General features: G+C 36.3%; 1 protein-coding gene across 18 annotated transcripts in view; it reads left to right on the forward strand.

Annotated features, from left to right (window-relative positions):
* CPED1 (cadherin like and PC-esterase domain containing 1) overlaps positions 1-23,555 on the forward strand; it is a 310,448-nt gene that overhangs the window by 69,116 nt on the left and 217,777 nt on the right. For all 18 annotated transcript variants that reach the window (XM_005550620.5, XM_074035873.1, XM_065542507.2 and 15 more), the window contains one exon: positions 6,381-6,456. In XM_005550620.5, coding sequence (XP_005550677.3) covers positions 6,381-6,456 — 76 coding nt within the window. The remainder of the gene's footprint in view (positions 1-6,380; positions 6,457-23,555) is intronic.

Here is a 23,555-nt window from a genome sequence, read left to right on the forward strand (position 1 = left end):
ACCTTTATCCCACACTCAGTATCTTTTCCATTCTCTCTCCACATCCCCTTTTTACTCTTTACTGTGTTCTCCTAATTCTTATAAAACTTTAGCTAAAATAGTGACAATGAAAGTGTCAGTAACATTTACCATTAGAAGTTTTCAAGTCTCCTCTGGGATATGTTCTTACATTATTTCTTTAATCATTTATCCATTCCCTCTCCTCTTTTTACTTTCTGGAACTTCTATTCATCATGGGTTAAACCTCTTGATTTGCTCTCTAATTTCTTTATACCAGCTTCACTTTTAAAAAATTCATACATCATATTTGTACATATTTATGAGGTACATGTGATATTTTGTTTCATGCATAATATGTGCAATAATCAAGTCAGCGTATGCAGGCTACTCAAAACCTTGGGTATTTATTATTTCTATGTGATGAAAATATTTCAAGTTTCTCTTCTTGCTAGTTGAAATATACAACACATGCTCTCCATTTTGTTTGTTTGTTTGTTTGTTTGTTTTTGCAATGGAGTTTTGCTCTGTCGCCTAGGCTGGAGTGCAATGGTGCAATCTCGGCTCACTGCAACCTCCACTTCCGGGGTTCAAGCAATTCTCCTGCCTCAGCCTCCTGAGAAGCTGGAATTACAGGTGCACACCACCACACCTGGCTATTTTTTTTTTTGTATTTTTAGTAGAAACGAGGGTTCACCATGTTAGTCAGGCTGTTCTCGAACTCCTGACCTTGTGATCCTCATACCTCAGCCTCCCAAAGTGCTGGTATTACAGGAGTGAACCACCGCAGACAGCCTCTATTTTTAAAAATAATTTCAACTTTTATTTTAGATTCAGGAGTACATGTGTAGTTTTGTTACATGGGTATATGATGTGATGCTGAGGTTTGGGGTACGATTGATCCTGTCACCCAGGTACTGAGCATAGTACCCAATAATTAGCTTTTCAACCCTTGCCCCCCACTTCTCCTCTGCAAGTCCCCAATTTCTCTCACTGTGATCTTTATGTCCATGAGTACCCAGTGTTTAGCTCCTACTTATAAGTGAGAACATGTGGTATTTGATTTTCTGTTTCTGCCTTAATTCACTTAGGATAATGGCTTTACACTAAATTTAGACAAATACCATTTATCAAGATGAAGGCCACAAAAGGCCTGAGAAACTTGACTTGCAGAATGTCTCAGTAAGTTTACTCTTGGTTTTATTGACTCATTCATTCATTCATTTATTCATACATTTATTCATCTATCCCTTCACTGTTTCTACAATTATTTATTAAACGTATTTATTAGCTCTATTTTAGGTGCTGGGAAGATAGCAATTAACAATACAGACAAAAATATATATTCTTGGGAAGCTTAGACATTTATGGATAGACGGGGAAAATAATCGCTAAGTAATAATATGATAGATGGTAAAAAGCACTAAGGAGAAAAATAAAGCAAGGAGACAAAATATCGGGGGATTGAGTTTAAGATCACCATGAAAGTGACATTTGAGTAAGGCCTGGAAGACAGGGCGCTCCCCATGCCAGGATCTGGGGTAAATCCACCAAGACTCAGAGGAGAGGAACAATAGGCCTACAGTAAAGGGAGAAAGTCTTGGCTGTTTGAGGAATGTAAGGAGTTCCAAGTGACTGAACTAGAGTGAATGTAGTAGGAGGTGAGGGCAGAGAGGTACCTGGAGCTGGGGAAGCTCAGCAATGGGGCCACTGGAACCGTTGTAAGGACTGCGGGGTTTTACTCTTGGTAATTGGAGAGTAATTGGATGATTCTGAGCATGCAGATGACAGATGACATGAGTCCATTGACATTTTTACAGGATTGCCTTGATTGTTTTGTTGAAATAAGCTATCCAGCAAGCAAAGACCAAAACAGGGAGACTAATTATTGTAATAATGTAGGTGTGAGACGAGAGTGATGTGGGTTAGCAGAGTAGCAATGGGGTGGTGAGCTGTGGCTAGATCCTGAAGACATTTTAAAGGTATAAAGGACAAATAATAATAGCTCACACTTACATCTCCTTACTATTTGCCAGGCACCATCCTAAGTGCTTACATGTTTATTTATGTCCATTCTTTACAAATAAGGATACTGAGGCACAGAGAGGTTATAAAACTTGTCTAAGACCTCCCAGCTAATAAAACAACCAAGATGCAAACTCAGGCAGTCTCATTTCAATTTTATGTTTTCTTAATCATATCAATAGCACCTTTTGATGTAGATATTTAGGCAAAGCACTTAGAGCCTAACCTAATGAGTATTCTTAAGGAAACACAAATTCTAAATGATACATGCGGATAACTGTCACTCTATAGCAGGAATAATTTGAAGCTTTATGAACCATGACTTTATTATGTAAACAACACAGATATTCAAAACAGAAGTTGGTTCATATTTGTTGGAGATGTTGTAGAATTGTCGATAACCTTATAATGAACAAACAGAGGACACTGGCTCAAATTAAGATTACTAATCACATTAGAGCTTTGTAATTTTAGAGCTTAATGAAAATGGTCATAAGATCTGTTATTGAAAATAAACTGCCAGGAGTCTCCCCAGTCAGCAGAATAGTAACATGAATTTAAAACTATTAGTCTGTATGATGATAAAAGTGAAGTGAGGTCCATTATTTGGGGTAACACTAAGTTTAGTAACTGGGGCTGTATCTCACCTCAAGTAGACAGGTGCTAGTGTTTCAAAAGCAGAGAGATTGATTTCTAGCTCTAAATTGTTGTAGGATTAGCAGTCCCTAAAGCTAGGATGCTGTTCTTAGTACTTGGAGTACTGAGAACTACCAAATGGCTCTTATTTTAAAGCAGCCCAGGGAATTTTCAGGTGAATTTGATGAAATGATAATTGCACTTGAGACATGGGAAGAAAACACATTTTTCCTTTGATTAGCTGGTTCTCCTAATTTCTTGTCATTAATTCTTTTCATTGTGGATGATAATGAACAGCTTTGGGAGAAGTTCTAATTTCTTTTCAAGTAAAGGCATGAACATTTCTACAGATACGAGGAAAAAGAGCATTTCTCTAAAATGCAACATGATGTGTGTGTCACTCTTAATGTTCAGGAACAATAAAAGAGTCAATTCTTTCCCCCTCCAGTGTTTTCTTACATTTTATAACTAGTTCAAATTCAGGTGCCCACTGTCCCTAATAAATTAATAATATTATTGTAGTTTTTGTTTTTTAATTTATAAGCACTCCATAAATTGTTATAATTAATATATTTTTGCTCTTATTAATAGACTGTCTCAAAAGAATTTTTTACTTTTGCTTCGACAATATGTAATAGAAACAATTTAGATGCATATTATCACAGATTAGGACTGTGAAAGGTATGTTGGGATACAAATCTTTTATAATGCATATTCCCTTTTTCAAAACTTGATCTCATAGAAATATCCTAGGGTTTAAATATTATCATTTCATCTGTGCATTGTAATTCTTTTAAAGATATGAAAGGATTTGTGCTAAATAAAGAAAAATAAGTCCGTTTATAAATATACACACATACACATAGATGCATATCGTATATAAGGCATTCAAACCTAATACAAGATCTGTGTATATTAAAAATGATAATTCAGATGATAATGATGTGTCAGTGTAGGTTCATCATGTGTAACACACGGCCCACTCTGAAGAGGGATGTTAATAATGGAGGAGGCTGTGCATGCGGGGCAGGGAGTATATGGGAAATCTCTGTGTCTTCTGCTTAATTTTGCTGTGAACCCAAAACAGCTCTAAGAAATAAAGTCCATTAAAAAATAATAATTGCAATGTTAGGCTGGAGAAGCTCATCATATAAAAGTCAGTTAATACAAATTAAAACTCCTTTGATGATGTTCCACTTAATAATGATGCAAATCTTATACATTTTATGATACATATAAAAGTAAAAATACAAAGCACTAGGATATAGAAGAGTATTACTAGGTTTAACAATTAAAAAGTTATCATCTGTGTAATATAGTTGAGTTACCACAACTGTATGACACATGACCCTTGAATGTTTTTACTTCTTTGTGCTGTTATTTTACTCAGTTTAACTGCTAGTTTGGTGCTCAGTTCCAGAGTAGAATAGAGGTGATGTTTCTGGTGTCAGATGTCGCTACGTTTATGTAATCAGCCACACTATCAATTCTAAAGATGTGCTTTGGAGGAAGGAACACAGGGAGAAGTCATTGTGTGGCGGATAGGAAAAGAGAAGGCAGAAGGATAGAACAATTGTTTCCCTTAGCTTGGCTCTATTTTTTTGAAGTGCTTTGTTGGTTAAGAGAAGGTTAGCAATGGATCTGAGTCAGTCCATAACCTTTAATGCCACTTACCCAATGCTGATTCTCTTTCTGAATCATATTGTTAAGGATTCTATTAATTCACCAGCAACTGTGTGATTTTGCCCTGTTTAGGGAAAATGGCTCAATTTCATTGATTTTTGAAGCTTTTCACAGACTAATTTAGAAAGATACTATTGAATTTAAAAAACAAAAAAATCATCTCTATTACAACACTACATTGTAAAAGTTCACAAGGACACCAAAGTGTTTATTAGTCCTTTTTATTAGTCTCTTATGGGTTCTCTACACTTTTGCAGTGCTGTTTGTTCCCTCCAGCCCTTGTTAAATTCTGAATTGAAGAATTCAGCGTTCTATGAAAGCCCTTCTTTTTCTACATTTAGTTCCTGAGATTTCTCACTTTTGGATTTGAGAAATCGAGACAACCTTAAGATCGAAAGTGTACTGTACTTACAGCCTTTTCTCAATTCTTAGTGCAAATGAATGTAAATGACGTCCACTTTGATATGGTTTGGCTGTGTCCCTACCCAAATCTCATCTTCAATTATAGCTCCCATAATTCCCACGTGTTGTGGGAGGGACCCAGTGGGAGATAATTGAATCATGGGGGCAGTTTCCCCCATCCTATTCTCCTGTTAGTGAATAAGTCTCACGAGATCCGATGGTTTTATAAGGGATTTCCCCTTTCACTTGGTTCTCATTCTCTCTTGCCTGCCACCATGTAAGGTATGCCTTTCACTTTCTGCCGTAATTATGAGGCCTCCCCAGCCACGTGGAACTGTGAGTCCATTAAACCTCTTATTCTTTATAAATTACCCAGTCTCGGGTATGTCTTCAGCAGCAGCATGAAAAAGGACTAATACACACTTTGGTGTCCTTGTGGACTTTTACAATGTAGTGTTTAGGAATGCCACTGGTGCAGAATCACAACAATGGGTTCTGCTGAAGCTTGGCTTCATTCATACAGAATCGGGCTGAAGTTTATCTTTTTTACAGCTATTAAAGGAAAATTTGCTGAATACATGAACAGGGTTAATAAAGTAGCAACGACTGGGGAAGATTTCATCGATGCACTGTTCCCAAGCACTTTAAATGAATCAGTTTTTAGAACTGTATCTTATTGATTTGGTAAAAATCTTAGAGCAGAAGTGGAACTTGGAGACTATAAGCTCTAAATGCTTTATTTTGCAAATGAAGAAACTGAAAAAAAAAGAGAGCAAATTATGATTCTCCTAAGTGCCCGAAGCGAGCTACCACCCCTGTTTCCAGTTGCCTCTTCTCCAACTGCAACTGGGTTCTTTCTATCAAGTCACGCCAGCAGGACATAGTGGAGAAACTACAATACTTTATTAGGTTAGAGTGTGTTAATTTGAAAGTAATCAATAATGTCTCAAAAATAAATCCGATTTTCAAGCTAATTTATACAGGTCTCTTTCTGTTGGTTTTAACAAGGTTTTCTCATATTGGGTATTAGTTTGGGGATTAAGTGGATGATGTTAGTTAATCAATCTGTAAATTCACAAGAGAAGGGAAGTATTAAAGTTGTCTGTATCTTTTCTCTTAAAATCTTTTCAAATTCCATATGTTTGAATTTATGATAATATTTACAAAGCTGTCTAAAAAAAAGTTTTGGTTGAAATGAAGTTTTGTGGGTGACTGAGTTTTATATTTAGAAATAATAATGCCCTTCATTATAAAGTGAAGAATGTTTATGAAAGTTTGGAACCAGTTTAACACTGAATTACCACTAAATATCAAGTTATTTGTGTTACCATATTTGCCTCAAGTATTTCCTTTTATATTTAGCAAACATCATGGGTTCAAAATATGAAAGGGTTTTCAAAAAGTGGTCCCAAGGACCACTTTTGAAGCTTCCCAGGGGCAAGTTTTAGTTTTATGTTATCAAATAAGCTACTTCATTATTCTGGTTTTGCATGTTGACTTGCAGAGATTTGAAGGTGGGGTGTGGGTGGTTTAGACAATGCATCCCATCTATGCTTTCTGGGATTTTTGTGTTTGCTTGGTTTTGCTTTAGCATTGATGAATGCCTCACTCACTAGAATCTTTTTCATTCCTTTTAGGCAAACATATTACCAGAAATACAGCAGCCACTTTGCAGAAAGGAAGGATTATGTCAAATAGTTAGAAGATTCCCAGGTAATCTTTCGTTTGCTTCCTTGGGCGTAAACATGTGAGACATGCAGGCTTCCTTAGCAGACAGCAGCTAACACGGTCTCAGGTTAGCATCTTTTGCTCCTTTGTCTATCAATTCTACAATCACAGATCTGCCACAGTTCACAACACTTTGCCAATGAAAAGACCTACAGTGAGGAATAACAACCATAACGCTGGTATTCGTTTAGTTTGCCTTCTGATTTGCCAGATGAATATATTTCTTAGTCTCCTTTCTGTTTGCTTTTAAAATAATTGCTGCTTCATTTTTAAAGTAATAATTACAGTAGTTCTTAGTTATGTAACACTTGGGGTTTTTATCAAAGTATATATTTCTTTATGATTAAATTATTCTGATCCCAAAAAAATTTTCTCCTTTCTGGAATCCTCTCAATTTGTCTGTGTGTTAAATACAGGACACTGAATGAATAAATTCTGCATTTTAACTACGTTAGGAAGTTGGGACAAAAATTACCATCTTCAATTTCCTCATGGGTTCCCAGAGTGGAAAAAGCATCAGAAGGTATATGAGCCCTCATAGATGAAATAGGCCCTCATAGAAAAAATGATAGCCTACTTTAAAAGCCATCAGTGAAAGGATTCCTCAAATTTCTTGTTTTAAATACATTTAATGTTTAATAGTTTATGCTCCCAGAAAGTTCTTTATTACATAATTAAAACTTAGCTCTGCATAGCTTTAATTTTGTTTTGTGTTAATTTGTCTCCTAGTTACATCAGGAAACAAATAATCGATTTTAATCCATCAGCTTTCCCATTGGGGTTTCTGCTCCCACTCCAAACATAAACCACACTGGCATGTTCCACTGTGAAGATTACAGTCATCGACTGATATTTACTGAGAATTAAAATAAAATAATAAATCTCAATTCAACTTTCAATTTAAGATACCTATCTAAAGAGCCATGTAAATTTGGTTCTGTAGTTATTGTTTTATATGACAATTATAATGGACTACATAAGCTGAGTGTTTTTTTTGTTTTTGTAAGTTCTAGCTGGAGAGATTTTTAATCATATAAAAAAAGTAATGTTTTGGGGAGAAGCAAATAAAATAACTATTCTCATTAATGCAATATTAAAATATCCAGAAATTCTTTAGAAAAGGCAATCTGAAGAAGTTATTTTTACATTTTGACCAGAACCTACAGATTTAAAAGTGTGTTTTTCTTTGTTGCTATTTACATTTCAGAATGGTTGATTCAGAACATTAAGTTTCTTTGGCTTTGTACTTAACACAATAATATCATAGAAATGAAAAGCTGTTTATGGTCAGAAATAGATTACCAGTTTTTTAAAAAGTTCCACCAAACAATTCTATATAAATTTACATTTTACGTTTTACGTCCATAAAACTAAGAAGTATTTTCTGTCTTCTTTTGCTTCAAACATTTTTTATTCTCAAAAACATCTATAAGTTCTAGGCATTTGTAGTTCTTTCTACACTCTGTCTAGTGCATTAATTTTGTATTTATCTCTGTGACTAACAAGATAGTTTCACAGAATGCAGTTTTTTAAGTGGAATTATTTCTACCATCATGTTACCTTTCTCTAGATGAAGATAATTTTCTTAGATGTGTAGCTTTAAAGAAATGTCTGCAGCATGGTTTTCTGATCTAAGTTTTATAAATAGTAGCTTTTGTTGTGGACTGTTGGTATAAATATATCATATATAATAAATTCAGTATTCGCAACATTAAAATTTTATTTGTCGTGAATGCTGAATATTTAATATTGAATACAGATTAGGTAGCAACATGTCAGTACCTAAATATATGGTATGATTATAAAAGTATGATGGTAAAACTAAACATAATATTATATAATGTAGACATTATATTTAAAGCCAAAATGTCTTATATAATTTTAAGCTGTGTATCATTTGGAGGTTGACAAAACACAAATTTTGGAACCAAAGATTTTTAGCTCTGCCACCTATTTGCTGTGTGACTTCAGGGGTTTTTTGTTTTTTGTTTTTTTAATCCACAAAGTGGAGTTAAGAAGACCCATTTCATAGGTTTAATTTTAAAAGTCAGATTGTATATGTGTGTATGTATAACTTAATTTGAAGAATAAACATATTATTTATTATTCCTTACACATGATGTCCAAATAATGGTAACTGGATTACCCTAGATTTGAAAAGTCAAGCAGGCAAAAATCTAGAGGCAAAAGGCCCTGGAATACTTAGTGTTTTCTCCCTTTATATGATAAATTATCACTAAGATTTTATCTTTCGGTCAAAAACTGTGAAGGGTTTGAGATCTTAACCCCTCTCACAAGCTCACAGGTCAACCTGCCGCAGTTTCATGGGTATTGGTAGAAGACATGAGATGCCTAGGTCAGAGACCAATGACTTTTTTATTTACAGCAATAAAGGTAAGCCAACTATCAGCACATGTACCAGTTCACTGAAGCATGTAGGCCCTCTGTATCTGTGCGTTCCACATCTCTGGATTCAATCAACCATGGATAGAAGTATTAGGAAAAATAATCTCACGAAGTTCCAAAAAGCAAAACTTGAATTTGCTGCATGCTGAGTATTACATTGAATCCACGGGAATGAAGCAATGTGCAGGCATTGTGTTAGGTATTATAAGTAATCAAAAGATGACTTAAAATATACAGGAGGATTGCGTAGATTATATGCAAGTATGACATCATTTTATATCAGGGACTTGAGCACCCATGGATTTTAGTATCCATGACCGGGGGGCGGAAGGGTGGGGTGCGGTCCTAGAACCAATCGACTATACTGAGTGGTTTGCATTTCAAGAAATGAACCCAGAGCTTAGGAAGTTTGAATCTTTATAATGTGCAGTGAGTATGCCCATTCTTTCCAGTAGTTTCCCTTTGCCCCAGAGGGGGACATTATATTTATTATACTGGACAAAAAAATAAATGTTCCTTTGCTCTGGAGTGAGGCACCATCTCTATTTTTCAAGGCATTCCACTATATAAATATCTTTGAAAAGCTAGTTCAGAACAAATGTGGTCAGTGCCTCTGTTTGCAAAATGTGCAGGAATATGAAAGATAGATATAGCAGTGTCTCCAACAATTTCAGAGAGGAATACCTAACAAGTCCTAGCTCTGAGTCTGTCATTGTATAATTCTGAGCAAGATTTAAAACTTATTGGTACTGCACTTTTCTTATCTCTAAAAATACAGAGTTTGGCAATGATCAATAATGCTGAAATCTCATAATTCTGCTGTGCCTTTTCCCCATATAGACTTGCCATGGACTTTATCTTCAGTAGTAGGTACAGACAGGAATGCTAAGAAAGGAGAGACGATCATGCTGGTAAATGTGGCTGGAACCCACGCAAGTGAGGCAGGAGGAGGAGTGGTTGGAGATAGCACGTAAGGCTAACACAGTCTGTTCCATTCCATAGCCAGAGTGTACCTGATATTAGACTTGTGACTCACATTGAAGGGCACACACCCATGAAATTTTTACTGGCTAGCACAAAGATTTTTTTTTATCTTGCCATTTAATGCTTTGCCTTTTGAAAAAAAAGTTTCATAGTTTTTAGTTGGCCCAAATTTGTTGCTAATGTTTTTTGTTGCTTTTTATTAAGTTTGCTCATTTTGATTAAAGGGAATTTTTCACCATATTTGGAAGACAAATATAAAACAAAACATAAGAGAACTGTTTTGCTTGGGTTGTGAGCTGTTGTTTTTGTTCTTTTTAGTACAGCATCGCCATCCAAAAAATCCTGGTTAAAAGTGTGCCCAATTTTGGCCATAACTCATTCTTTCCAGTAGTTTTATCTTAGCTCTGAGTGCTGACCTTCATGTGAAGCTTGAAATATACTGGGATTTGTATTCAAAGATAGCATTTTGAACATTTTAGGATTTGTGTCCTCATTAAAATAAGTAGCATGTGAGTACATAAAGAAAAAGGAAAATAATAGGTAAAATATAACACCTATTGTTGTATCAAAAACAGTGGAGCTTTAAAAATTATAGGTAGTATTTACTACCAAATATAAAATATGTCTTCAAAATAATACAATTAAAATAATTTTTAAACATTGACCAATAATAGTTATTTATTTTAGGTGGCACTGATGATTGCTCTTAATATCCCAGGTCTAATATTCTAGCAAACTTTCAGAGAACGTTAAAGTTTGCTTGTTCTCTGTGTTCTCAAATCCTGATACCCCCTCTCTGTGGATTGTGTGGGCTCCTTAATGCTTCTGTCATTCCAAAGAATCTCACCTCTGTACCAAACATGATTATATTCCTTATGTAAAACATTCCATCCCCAAGTAAAATTCTCATCTCTTTAGTATGACTGACTTCAACTAGGTAATAGCAGAAAGTAAGCTGATGGAACTAATTCAGACTAAATTATACCCTCACCCCAGTTATAAGCCTCTTAGATGTATTTGCATTTTTATAAAAGCAGCTTGCAAACCCAATGAATTTCTAATTGGTAGGATTTCTGGAAGTGCATTCAAATTTCCATTTAATTCATCAGTAAGCCATCCATCCCCAAAGCTTACCAAATTCATCCACTTTTCTCCATCTCTACCATGACCAACCTAGTCCAAATCAGCAGTCTCTCATATTCTTCTCACTTCCTTTCTTGCTCCTAAATAATCCAGTCCATTCTATTATCCAGACTCTAGCCAGATTGGTCTTCCTCCCACCATTTCATCAATAACTGAAGGAAGTTTATTAGGTCTGCTCACATAAGTCTGTTTAGGGACTGAAACAGTACAGCCCAGGTCATCAACTCTTTGATGTTCTGACATAATCCAGGGACAGATTTTATCTAGGATAGGAACGATAAGCCCAAATGCTCACAGGGCCTTGGCATGTGACATAAGAAATTTCCTAACAAATTCAGAAGCTTTAGAGGACAGATAACATGCACCTTTTCAGTATTTGGTCTGCCATCAAATGTAGAGACTTTATTTAGCAAAAGCCATTTAGTCTCCAAGAAAAGAAGAGTTGAAGATACAGGAAAGTACAAGACAGGAGCAAGTGGCCTCACTGACACATCTCTCTCAGCAAGGTTGGAAACCTCTGGATAAATTTTCTCATGTTTCTTATCCCTGTAAAATTCAGTAACCATTAGGATTCAGATCTCATCCAGTGCTCTAGTCCTTCTTCTCCCACTTCCTCATTCACATGCTTTCCTATACTCCTTTCCCTCACACATTCCCGTAGTCCTTGGTAACTCTAGCTTCCATTTTCCCTCACAAAACAGAAATTTTGCTAGCCAAGGATGACAATGAAGCTGGGTGTTTTAATTAAAACTTTACTCTCTGGCATTAGCAGGGATTTTCAACATGTCTTTGCTACGTTTTCTTACTATCATCTACCAACTTTTGAACCATTCAGCTCTTTTTTATTACTATTATTTCTTTTGAGATGAGGTCTCACTATATTGCCTAGGCTGGCCTTAAACTTCTGGGTTCAAGTGATCCTTCTGCCTCCACCTCACAAGTGGCTGAGACTACAGGAGCAGGCCACCATGCCTGGTTCATCCAACATATTTGATAAGAAACTTATCACGTGGGTTAATTTCTTCCACTCCATTTCAAATCTGCAATCATTCTTGTCAGTTTCGACATCTGTAAAGATGGTCCTTTAATTTCATCAGCCTAATCTCATAGCTCTTTGAATTTATCCATGACCTCATTTCTTTTCAGCTTCAGCCACCCACCTCTGTAGCCCTGCTCAATAATTTTATCACCCACAGCTTTGTCTCTGGAAGCTCAAACTTCCTCACCACTTTATAATCACATTCTTTTGGGCTTCCTCATTCCTTCAACACCACCAATCTTGGAAACTCAGATGACATTTTTGGTAATCTTAATTCTGTCACTTTACCCAAGTCCAACACTCATTTTTCAAATCACAATTTCTTTGCTACCAAGCCTGGACCATTTAATCTGTCAGCTGAGGTAGAAACACCTGGAACATTCTTTCACACTAGCGCTTAAGCCACCAACCAATTCTAAATTCTGATTTCTCTTTTCCTACACACAAAAAACATGGTAGTAAATTGCACAGTGTGCTGTTCTCTTCCCCTAGGATGCCTTCCTCACTGACTAAAATAGAAAAAACAAATCACACTAATTCTGCAATTGTCAGCTCAACTACCACCACCACCAAGAAAATTGGTTAGTGGCCACTGAATTAACCGCACTCAATTACCCTCTAAAATACTTAGGAAAATTCATACCAAAAAAATTTAAGAACTACTCCTAGCATTCATAGTATAGAAGAATCTAAGATAAATTTCCATGTATTCTGAGGCTGATGGAAATAAATTGTAGTTCCTAATGCTCTGTTCAATTCAGTGTGGGTAGAGGAACCCTGCACCTCCACGATCGGGATGTATTTTAAAAGAAGAGCCAGCAGAATGTGCTGATGGTTGAGATGTGGTTTATAGAAGAAAGTATCCCTAGAGTTTTTTCCAGTTGTTCATTGAAATAGACAAATCAGACAGTGGGAAATAGAGCATTAATTTGTCAGTCAACCATAGGCTTAAGAGAAGTCACGTGGCAGATCACAGACACATTTCTTCCGATTTGAGCATATTGGTTTTAAAATGAAATATGTATGTATATATGAGAAAATGAGTATCCCAACCAAAGATAATTACTAGAAATGTTTTTGTGTATACATTTCATACAAAAAATTTAAACTTGTTTTTTTAGACATTGACTCGAGTATCTTCAGAGTGAGGTCTACCTAATTTGCTAAGATAGATTTACACTATGTTTCCTCTGTGTTCTTATTATACCTTGAAAAGCCTCCATTGTAGCAGTGTCACAATGTGGCTTTGTTGCACAGTTGACCCTTGAACAGTGAAAGCGTTAGAAGCACTGACACCCCATGAACTTGAAGATTTGCCCATAACTTTTGATTCCCCCAAAACTTAACTATTAATGGCCTACTGATGACTGAAGCCGTACTGATAAAATAGTCAATTAACAAATACTTTGTATGCTATATGTATTATATACTGTATTTTTATAATAAAATAAACTAGAGAAAACAATATGTTATTAAGAAAACCATAAGGAAGAGAAAATACATTCACTGTTTATTAAGTGGAAGTGGATCATCATGAAGGTCTTCATCCTCATCATCTTCATGCTGAGTAGACTGAAGAAGTGGAAAAAGAGGAGGGTTTGGTTCTGCTGCCTTGGGGAGGGATAGGCAGGGGTGGTGGAGGAGGGGGAAGAGGAAGCAGAGGCAGGCACACTCAGTGTAACTTTACAAAATGTATCAATTTCTGTCTGACTTTTTTGCTTTTTCATTTCTCTAAAAATGTTTCTACGTAACACCAGTCCTTCTACAGTTTACCTTAGCTTCAGTGCCCGTATCATAGAAGGGCTCATGTTGTAAAAGAAGTCAAAAGCCCTCTTGTGTAATGCGAACCCTTCTTCCAGGTTGTCTAATGTCAACTTGTTTTCTGGCGCTGCTTCTTCTACATCTTCTTCATGATCTGGTACTTGTTTGGAAGGACTCATCTCCATGAAATCATGAATACTTCAAGTTATCTTTTGTTAATTCCTCTGGTGTGGTGTCTATTCACTCTTAAATTTCTCCAAGATCCATATCTTGAAACTCTTTACCTCTTCCCTTTTTTTTTTTTTTTGCCAAATCCACAAATTATTTCACAATTTCCTTGACTGGCTCTCTCATTAATCATGGAAAGCCACGTACAACATTGGGACACAGTTTTCTCCAGCAGGAATTTATTCTTTTGGGCTGATGGTTTTCATGGCTTTTTCTATAGCAACAGTGGCATCTTCAATGGTGTAATCCTTCCAGATTTTCATGATGTTCTCTCTGTTGGAGTTCTCTTCCATAGCACTGACAATCCTTTCCATAGAGTACTGTGTATAATGAGCCTTACAGATTCTATGACCCCCTGATTTGGAGGCTGAATTAGAGACATTGTGTTTGAGGGCAAGTAGACCACTTTGATGCCTTCAAAGTGTAGAGCTCATGCAGTTCTGTGTGATCAGGGTCATTGTCCAATGTGAAAAGAACTTTAGAAGCAGTTTCTTACTGGCAAGGTAATTCCTGACTTCAGGAACAAAGCATTGATGGAATCAATCCAGAAAAGGAGTTCTTGTCCAGGCCTTGTTGTATAGCCAAAAGACTGGCAGCTGGCATTTATCTTTGCCCATCAAGGCTCAAGGGTTAGAAGCTTTGTAAGGACAGACCTGATCTTAAACCCAACTTCCCTTGCACAAAAGAGTTGAGTTAGCCTACTCTTCCCTGCCTTAAATCCTAGTGCTCACTTCACTTCCTTACTAATAAATTTCCTTTCTGGCTTTTTTTTTTTTTTTTTTTTTTTTTTTTTTAGGGCATCTTCATCTGCATTAAAAACTTACTCAGGCAGATATCCTTTCTCCTCAATGATTTTCTTACTGGTGTCTGGGAACTCGTCTGCTGCCTCTTGGTTGGCAGAAAATGCTTCTCCTGTTACCCTGACATTTTTTAAGCCAAACTTCTTTTTGAAATTATTAAGCCATCCTTTGCTAGCATTAAAATCTCACCTTTAGATCCTTTACCTTTCTCTTGCTTCAAGTTGTCATATAATGACTTTGCTTTCTCTTGAATCACATTAGAGTCTGCAGGCACGCCTTTTTTTTTTTTTTTTTTTTTTTTTTTTTTAGCAATCCTCTACTCACATAAAAGCTGCGTTTTCAATACAAGATAAAAAGGTGTTTCACAAAAAATGCAATGTTTTCACATCTGCTTGTGTGGCTTTAGTGATGGCTTTATGAATTTTATTTTCTTTTGTTTATCATGGTCTGTATGCTGGATTCATTTATTCAGAAACGGTGGGCAACTGCAGCTACAGACCTCAATCTATGGTACACATCAAGGAATTCAACATTTTCTTGTAACATTGTGGATTTGTGTACTTCTTGGGAGCATTTTCAACATTACTAGAGGTACTTTGTATGAGTCCTACAGTGTTATTCAAGGTTACAGCACGGCATTAAACATGATGGAAAATACACAGGAACAACAGGAGTTTTTTTTTTTTTTTTTTTTTTTTTTTTTTTAGTTTTTACTGCAATGCACAATTTGCTTGTCTGACAAACTGCTCAGGAGAAGATGATTAGCATCACAAGGTATTTTAAGCAAACACTGGAAATACTTGTGCTCCCTGCAATAACAACAGGAGATGGCTACAAACTTATTACAGTAGTATGGTGTGTACTACTGCTAATTTTATGCAGTTATGATTTAATACTGCATTTTTACATTTGTTTACCTTTCGCTCTACTCTGCCACACATGGTCTCAATATGTTCGTGTGTATAACATTTTTATAATTTTTTTTTTTTTTGAGACAGAGCCTTGCTCTGTCACTTAGGCTGGAGTGCAGTGGCGCGATCTCACTGCAACTTCCGCCTCCCAGTTCAAGCAGTTCTCCTGTCTCAGCCTCCCAAGTAGCTGGGATTACAGGCATGTGCTGCCATGCCCAGCTGATTTTTGTTATTTTTAGTAGAGACAGGGTTTCATCGTATTGGTCAGGCTGGTCTCGAACTCCTGACCTCAGGTGATCTACTCACCAATAAATTTTAACTTTTTATAAGATTTGTGTACATTGCATAATAGTAAGTGATAAAATAGACTGAAATCTACATATATTTTACAATTTCATGGCATATCTAACTTTTTCTTAATTTTTAAAACGTTACTTCGCTGTGTGATTCAACTTTGAGATTTTTTTAAAATTATTGCAAATTTCCAAAATTTTTCCCAACATATTTATTGAAAAAACAATCTGCATATTTGTAAACCCATACAGTTCAAACCCATGTTGTTCAAGATTCAGCTGTATTTGTATGTGTTTGTCTCCCCACAAGGACTGAGATGCCCTGAGGGTGGGACATTATTTTTTCACTTTTCAAATTTAGTACATGGTCATAGTCCCTAATATATAATAGTAATAATGATTTTGAATGAAACATCCTAATGATGGGGGCCAGAGTTATGGAAGGGGACCACTGCCAATTATCAGAGAGTTTTGGCAATGCCTGGACTGATTTCTCTATGTATGCATTATGAGCTTGATATTGAGCTGATGCTATGGGGCAAATAACAAGGGTAGGATAAATCAAAAATATAATTCCTCACTCTTGTGAGATATAATTACACATTTTAAATAATAAGCTTTCTACATGTGTGAAAGAACTAGAGAACTAGTTTTAATATTATCCATAAACTAGGTAGAAAGATAGCAACACATTTCATAATACAGGATCAATTTCTGGGTGGTTACCATTGCAGCCGAGAGACTGTTACTGCTATCTAAAAGGACAGGTTTGACCCTTCCTCACGTGGTTGGTTGATCCTTATGCATGTGGTCTGGAGATGAACAAGTAATTTTTTCAGGCAGACTCATAGTTTTGTACATTTCAACCCAAGTCTTTAAGTATTTGTTCACCTTTCATTTGAGGAGAAGCTAAGTGCTGACTGCCAGAGGATGGAATAGGAACACAATGGTGAGAATTTTCTTTCTCTTCTTATCCAGTACTTATTTAGCACTTCTTATAGATTAGCTCTCTGGGCAGTGTCTTCATCTTGATGGTTCTGTATTCAGGGAAAAGGGAATAAATCTGCTATTTCTTGCTATCGGGCCTTAGCTTTTCTTCTCCATGGATCTTGTAAAGAAAAAAAGTAAGAGTGTATGATATATAGCCAGAAAAACCTAAATAAGAAAGAAAGAACATTGATCTACATTGCAGTGGATATTGGTGGATTTTTTTTAAAGCTCTCAACTTTAAAAAAATACTCAGAAGTCCCATATAACCAAGAAAGAAATAGAATGACTGTGATAAAGGGTAGGATCCTCTCCCCTTTATCCTCCCCTTTGCCCTTTTTAAAATTTCTCCTGGTGGCCCCTGGAGACGCCTGCTTGACACCACTCCATCCCCTATGAAACTTGGGAGAGTTCAGTCTGAAAATAATGACTCCAGATAAGGAACTCTAGAATAGATTAACAGCAATCGGTGGGGGTGGGTATATTTTCTACCCCCACTTTTTTGTGATTCTCTCTATTTATCAAAAATGGAACTTAGTAGACATGTTCTTCTTTTTCCTTCCTGTACCCTTTTTAGGTTTCTGGCCATCCATGAGAAGGAAGTTAATGAAAATGGAAGTCAAATTTTAAAAATGATTGAACATGCATTTTTTCATTCCTTTTAGCTTTTGTTTTTATTATGCCTTTATTAAACAGTAAGACACATTCATTATGAAAAGAATAGAAAATACAGATAAACAAAAAGAAAGCAAAAACATGTGTTTAGTGAAATTACATACCTTTCCGATTCATGTGCAATTTTTACATACTAGAATGCTACATAATTTAAGTGTGAATAAATCATTGCACATTTATTGGTGGGTAACTATGAAGACATTATAAATAATGGAGATCTACATTTAATGTTATGAAAATGTTCCAACCATATTGATGAGTTAAAAATAATAGAAAATAGGCTCAATAATGTATATATTATATATATGTATTAATATATTTTATATATTTTTCCATTTATACAATGTGTTTACAATGTATATTAACAATATGCTTTGTCTTAAAATAGATACACTTACATATTTACAAACATATTAATTTTGTTAAATGTAAATATGTGCTTGTCTTTTACCTTCGTTTATGGTATTTCTAGGCTCACACAGGTTTAAAATTTTTATATAATCAAATTATTATTTTTAAAGTGGTTTTTACACCTCACTTTGAGGCTTAGAGTATCCTCAGAAGTAATTACAATTTACCTTGCTCAGTTAGTTTTTTCTTTTTGTACTCTGTTGTTTAGTACTTTGATTTATTTTTCACTTCTTACTTTTTACTTCATACTACTTTGTGATTTTTGTGTGTGTGTTTTGTTTCTGTTTTTGAGACGAAGTCTCACTCTGTCACCAGACTGGAATACAGTGGCACAATCTCCTGTCATTGCAACCTCTGCCTTCTGGGTTCCCGTGATTCTCCTGCCTCAGTCTTCTGAGTAGCTGGTACTACAGGTGCGCGCCACCACACCCAGCTAATTGTTGTATTTTTAGTAGAGATGGGGTTTCACCATGTTGGCCAGGGTGGTCTCAATCTCTTGACCTTGTGATCCACCCTCCTTGGCCTCCCAAAGTGCTGGGATTACAGGTGTGAGCCACCGAACCTGGCCTGATTTGTTTTTTAATTTTTAGTGCAGCATTACATTTTTTTAAGTCATTTCTTAGTTTTGAAGTAAATGACTCTTCTAGCCAGGTGGAGCAGTAGCATGTACTTGTAATCCTACCTACTGGGGAGGCTGAGGCAGGAGGACTGCTTGAGACCAGGAGTTCGAGACCAGCCTGGGCAATAATAGATCCTGTCTCCGGGAAAAAAAAAAAAAAAAAAAAAAAAAGGCTTCTATTATTGACATACTAGTTGAAACCCTGACCATTTTATGCTTGAATTGCATATATCCTATTTCTGTACGTTGGCCTCATTCACTCTTTATGCAGATGGGCTTTCTCCACATGATGGAGAAGATGACTGCCAGGTACTCCCTGTTCAGAAATGCAGCCACTTCCCTTTCCCCTCCAAACTGAGAGACCAACATGTGTCATCAGCCCACTCTGCTCAACACTGTGACCGGGAGAATAGCTCCTATAAATGGTTGGGCTGAGGCTGCTCCCATGGGCACTGGATTAGTTTGCTAGGGCTGCCATAACAAAGTACCACAGACTGGGTGGCTTAAACAAAAGAAATTTCATTTCCACAGTTCTGGAGGCTGGAAGTCTAAGATAAGGTGAGTCTAAGATAAGCAGAGCTGCTTTCTTCTGGGGCCTCTCTCTTTGACTTGCAGATGACTGCCACCTTGGGATATTCCCACATGCTCTTTTTTTTATGGGCAAGCCTATGTCTGTGTCCTATTCTCCTCAGGACATCAGCCATATTGGATTAGGGCACACTCAAGTGATTTCATTTCACCTTAACTACCTCTTTAAAGGCCTTATCTTCACATACAGCCATATTCCCAGGTACTGGAGGTTAGGACTTCAACATATAAATATGGGGGAGGAACATAATTCAGCTCATAGCAGCCAGGGATGGGTGGAGAAGACAGAAGGCTGTGAGTGGCAGATTCATGATATCACATGGAAAGGGGAGAACAGATCCCCAAAGAAGAGATACTGGACAAAAACGACAGATGTGTATTAGTAGAGGTGGATTTTTTGTTGTTGTTTGTTTGTTTGTTTGAGACGGAGTCGCTCTGTCGCCCAGGCTGGAGTTCAGTGGCGCGATCTCGGCTCACTGCAAGCTCCACCTCCCGGATTCACGCCATTCTCCTGCCTCCGCCTACCCAGTAGTTGGAACTACAGGCGCCCGCCATTACGCCCGGCTAATTTTTTGTATTTTTAGTAGAGACGGGATTTCATCGTGTTAGGCAGGATGGTCTCAATCTCCTGACCTCATGATCCGCCTGTCTCGGCCTTCCGAAGTGCTGGGATTACAGGCGTGAACCACTGCGCCCGGCCTAGTCGAGGTATTTAAAAAATGTTTGTTGACTGCTTATGGTAAAGCCCATGGAATTCTTAGGCAGATGTAGTCCTTTCAAAATCATTTTAAGGTAAGGAAATATTAATCTTTCCTTCTCTTCAGCACCAAGTACTCTGATACTGCCCATTGGCTACCCAAGTGCCCGTCTGCTGGTCTATATGTAGAATTGCCTTTCTGTGCCATGCTTGGTTCTTTGTCTCACAAAAACTAGACCAAGCTCACTAAGCCAAAGGTGTGTCTTGCTCCTATGTTGCTCATAGCTTTATACTTTGCTTATTTGGCATCAAGCCAGTTTAAAAGTCCATTTTTCCAGAAAACATTTGGCGGTTTGCTGACATCTCTGAAGTTGTACAAAAGACTGACTGGCTGAGAGAGCCGAATAACCCTTCTGCTCTTTGGTAGAGTAAATTTCGAACACCTCAGTGCCGAACTGATTGGTAAATTTTACATTTCTGGTTTTTGACTTCTATACCTATGTTGTCCTGTACAGACACTTATCTATTTCACTTACAGAGTTTGGCATCTTGTGCCAAATGCCACTAGAAATTAGGGACAACATTGGGTAGCACACTGATAATTTGTAGGATTCTGACAACTAATTCTGATTTTCAATAGACCAAAAAGGAAGAAGTAAAAGAAAGATATTCACTTTTGTGATCTAAGTCTGTCCAGCAGGCCCATTTACTCATGTAGATGGTAAACATAGATACGTAGCAGTGTGTCTGTAAAATACCAAAACAACTGGCTAAAACATAACTTTAAGCAATTGATACTAGATTTCTCTGCATTACATGATAAACACTGAGTATACCATATTTTTACTTTGCAGATTTGGTTATCCTGTTCACCTAACCTGAGTCTATTAATCAATAATTTATTCTTATTTGTATGTAGACATATTCCATGTCTCGCCATATAGTCTGCAAAAATAAAGTATACTATAAAATAAAGTATACTACAGTTGTTTGGATTTTCCTCAACTAATACATCGCCCAGTGATTGTGATATGATATTTGCCCCATATAAATTCTTCCTGAGCCACTATGTTTGCAACAGAAATATAAGCAGTTCATCTGAAACCTGGATCAGATTTCTAAAACACATTGCTTGCTTTAAAATAGATGAGAAAATTTTTGCAGAAGTGGTCAAACTTTTTATTTTGAAGCCATCAGGGGCTCTGCCTGGGGATTACAAGGACCGGGTTCAGGGTACAGAGTACAATCAAGTTCCAGGAGTTAGCTGCTGAGGTGGTGAAAATTCACCCTAAAATTTACATACCTGCTTTGTGAATAAACCCAATAAGTGAAAGAGAAACTATACTGTACTGTAATTTTTATTATTTATTTATGCATTTAAAAAAACCTGTTCATTTTACACACACATACACACATACATATACCCAGAGAGAAAGAGATTGAGAGGGAGAGAGAGAGTTTGGTGTTGGGGGATATACTGTATTGAACTTCAAGACGATCAGTCTTCCAGTCTCCTTCTGGTGGTAGAGACAGATATTGAACAACAAGAAACTTACAAGTGTTATAAAAGAACAGTATTAGTAAGTTTGCAGTGCTCAAGGCTGTTTTCATTTATTTTCACAGAAGTCCAGGGCCATGCACTGATTTTTGATTTGCAACATATCATCAATATTAGAAAATAAAAGCCCACTAAAGTGATGCATTAGCTGAAATGCACAGAACTCCATAAATTGTATGCTATATAACATGTTATTCATGGAAAGGCAATACTTGTTATGACTAGTCTCTTGAACTTACTTTTCATTTTAACCATAATAATTAATATTATTAGGATCAATGCATTGTCACAGGCATTTAGCCTCTTCCAATCTGTCACATCCTGTTGAAAAATATGTTGATAAAGACTCAAAATGAGAGTTGCAGCAAACTACAAACAAAGTGCAATACTTTCATTTTCCTTAATAGAATCTTGGAGTCTTCCATTTGCATTTGAAATTGTGGTTAGAAAGGAGCATGTCTTGGCAGAAGTATAATTAACTGAATAAATGGGGTAGCTTTGGAAGATGTTTTACTCTTTGATGGGTTGGGTGTGCTCCTTTCTGGGAGAGAAGCATGAACTCTATTATATAGAAAACCCCATTCAAATCCTGTGATTCATTGCATCAATAACTTTTAAGACCATTTTCTTTCAACTTCTCCTAGCACCATCTAATGGTGAAATACGGAACTTTCTCTTCTCTTCTGCGTCACTTTCATTAACATCATAGGGTTAGAGCAGCTGTGCAGTACCAGTGTTGATACTCATTTCACAAGCAAATGTGTTGCATTTGAGAAGGCCAACTTTTGCCCAAAAGGAGGTACTCTGATTTAGAAAGATAGGCGAGTAAGTGCAACTTAGAGATTGAGTACAGTCAACAATCATAATTAGTACTCGCTTTTGGCTTGTTTTATAGATAGTTATGGTGGGCTTTATAATTTATGCTGCAGGATTATTTTATAGATAAGTTACCCTAAAATAAGAACAAGAGAGAACATTAATTTGTTGAACTTATTGTATGTCAAACACTGTGTCAGGCACTTTATACGCTTCCTTCTTTCAACCCTCTATAGCAGTTAATTCATTCATATTAGCTGAGAGGGCTTTTTCATGGCCCATTTTGCCTCACCTATTTCTGAGCATCTATGAGAATGTATGTATGTATATTCTGATATGAATTTTAACCCTGAAGGAAGGAATTTAAAGTGATGGCAGAAATCAGGAATCCTATGGCCCAGGCCTGCAGCCACCGAATTCCAGTTCCACCTAGCTGCTAAACATAGTCATGTAACTTTGGGAAAAGTCCTTAGCCCATTTGAGCTGCTTTTCTAGACTTGTAAAATGGAAATAATTAAACTGACCATTCTTTTCTTATAGAGTTATGAAAATGCTTTATAAAAGAATATTATGAATCTATGAAAGTAATATATAAGAGATTATGTCTATATTACTCTGGATATCCATGGATTGATTTGTGGAAAGCAATTGAATTAGGTTTTCTGTTTTCTACCTCAACATAAAGCTGTCACAATAATATATAATGTGCTTTTTTGAGGTATTCTGAGTTAGAGAGAAATAGGCAAGTAAGTACAACTTAGGGGTTGAGTATAATGAGAAAACATAATTAGTACTTGTTTTTGGTTTGTTTTCTAGTTAATTATGGTGGGCTTTATGATGTTATGCTGCAGGATTATTTTATAGATAGATTAGCCTAAAAAAATAGTAGGAGATGACATTAAAATTTTAACTTATATGTCAGACACTATGTCAGGCACTTTATACACTTCCTTCTTTAAACCATCTATAGGATAACCATCTATAAGACAGATATGTTCATGCCTTTTTTAGATGAGTAAATGAAGCCTCCAAGAACTTCTGGGCTACACAGCTATAAAGCAGCATATCCGTATCTAAAGTATTATGCTATAACTTTATGAGAAACTTGAACCACTATACTGTATTTTAAGTCTGTCTTATAAATAAGAAAATAAGAAAGGAGCTATTT

This window comes from Macaca fascicularis, chromosome 3 (assembly GCF_037993035.2).
Source record: "Macaca fascicularis isolate 582-1 chromosome 3, T2T-MFA8v1.1".
NCBI lineage: Eukaryota > Metazoa > Chordata > Mammalia > Primates > Cercopithecidae > Macaca > Macaca fascicularis.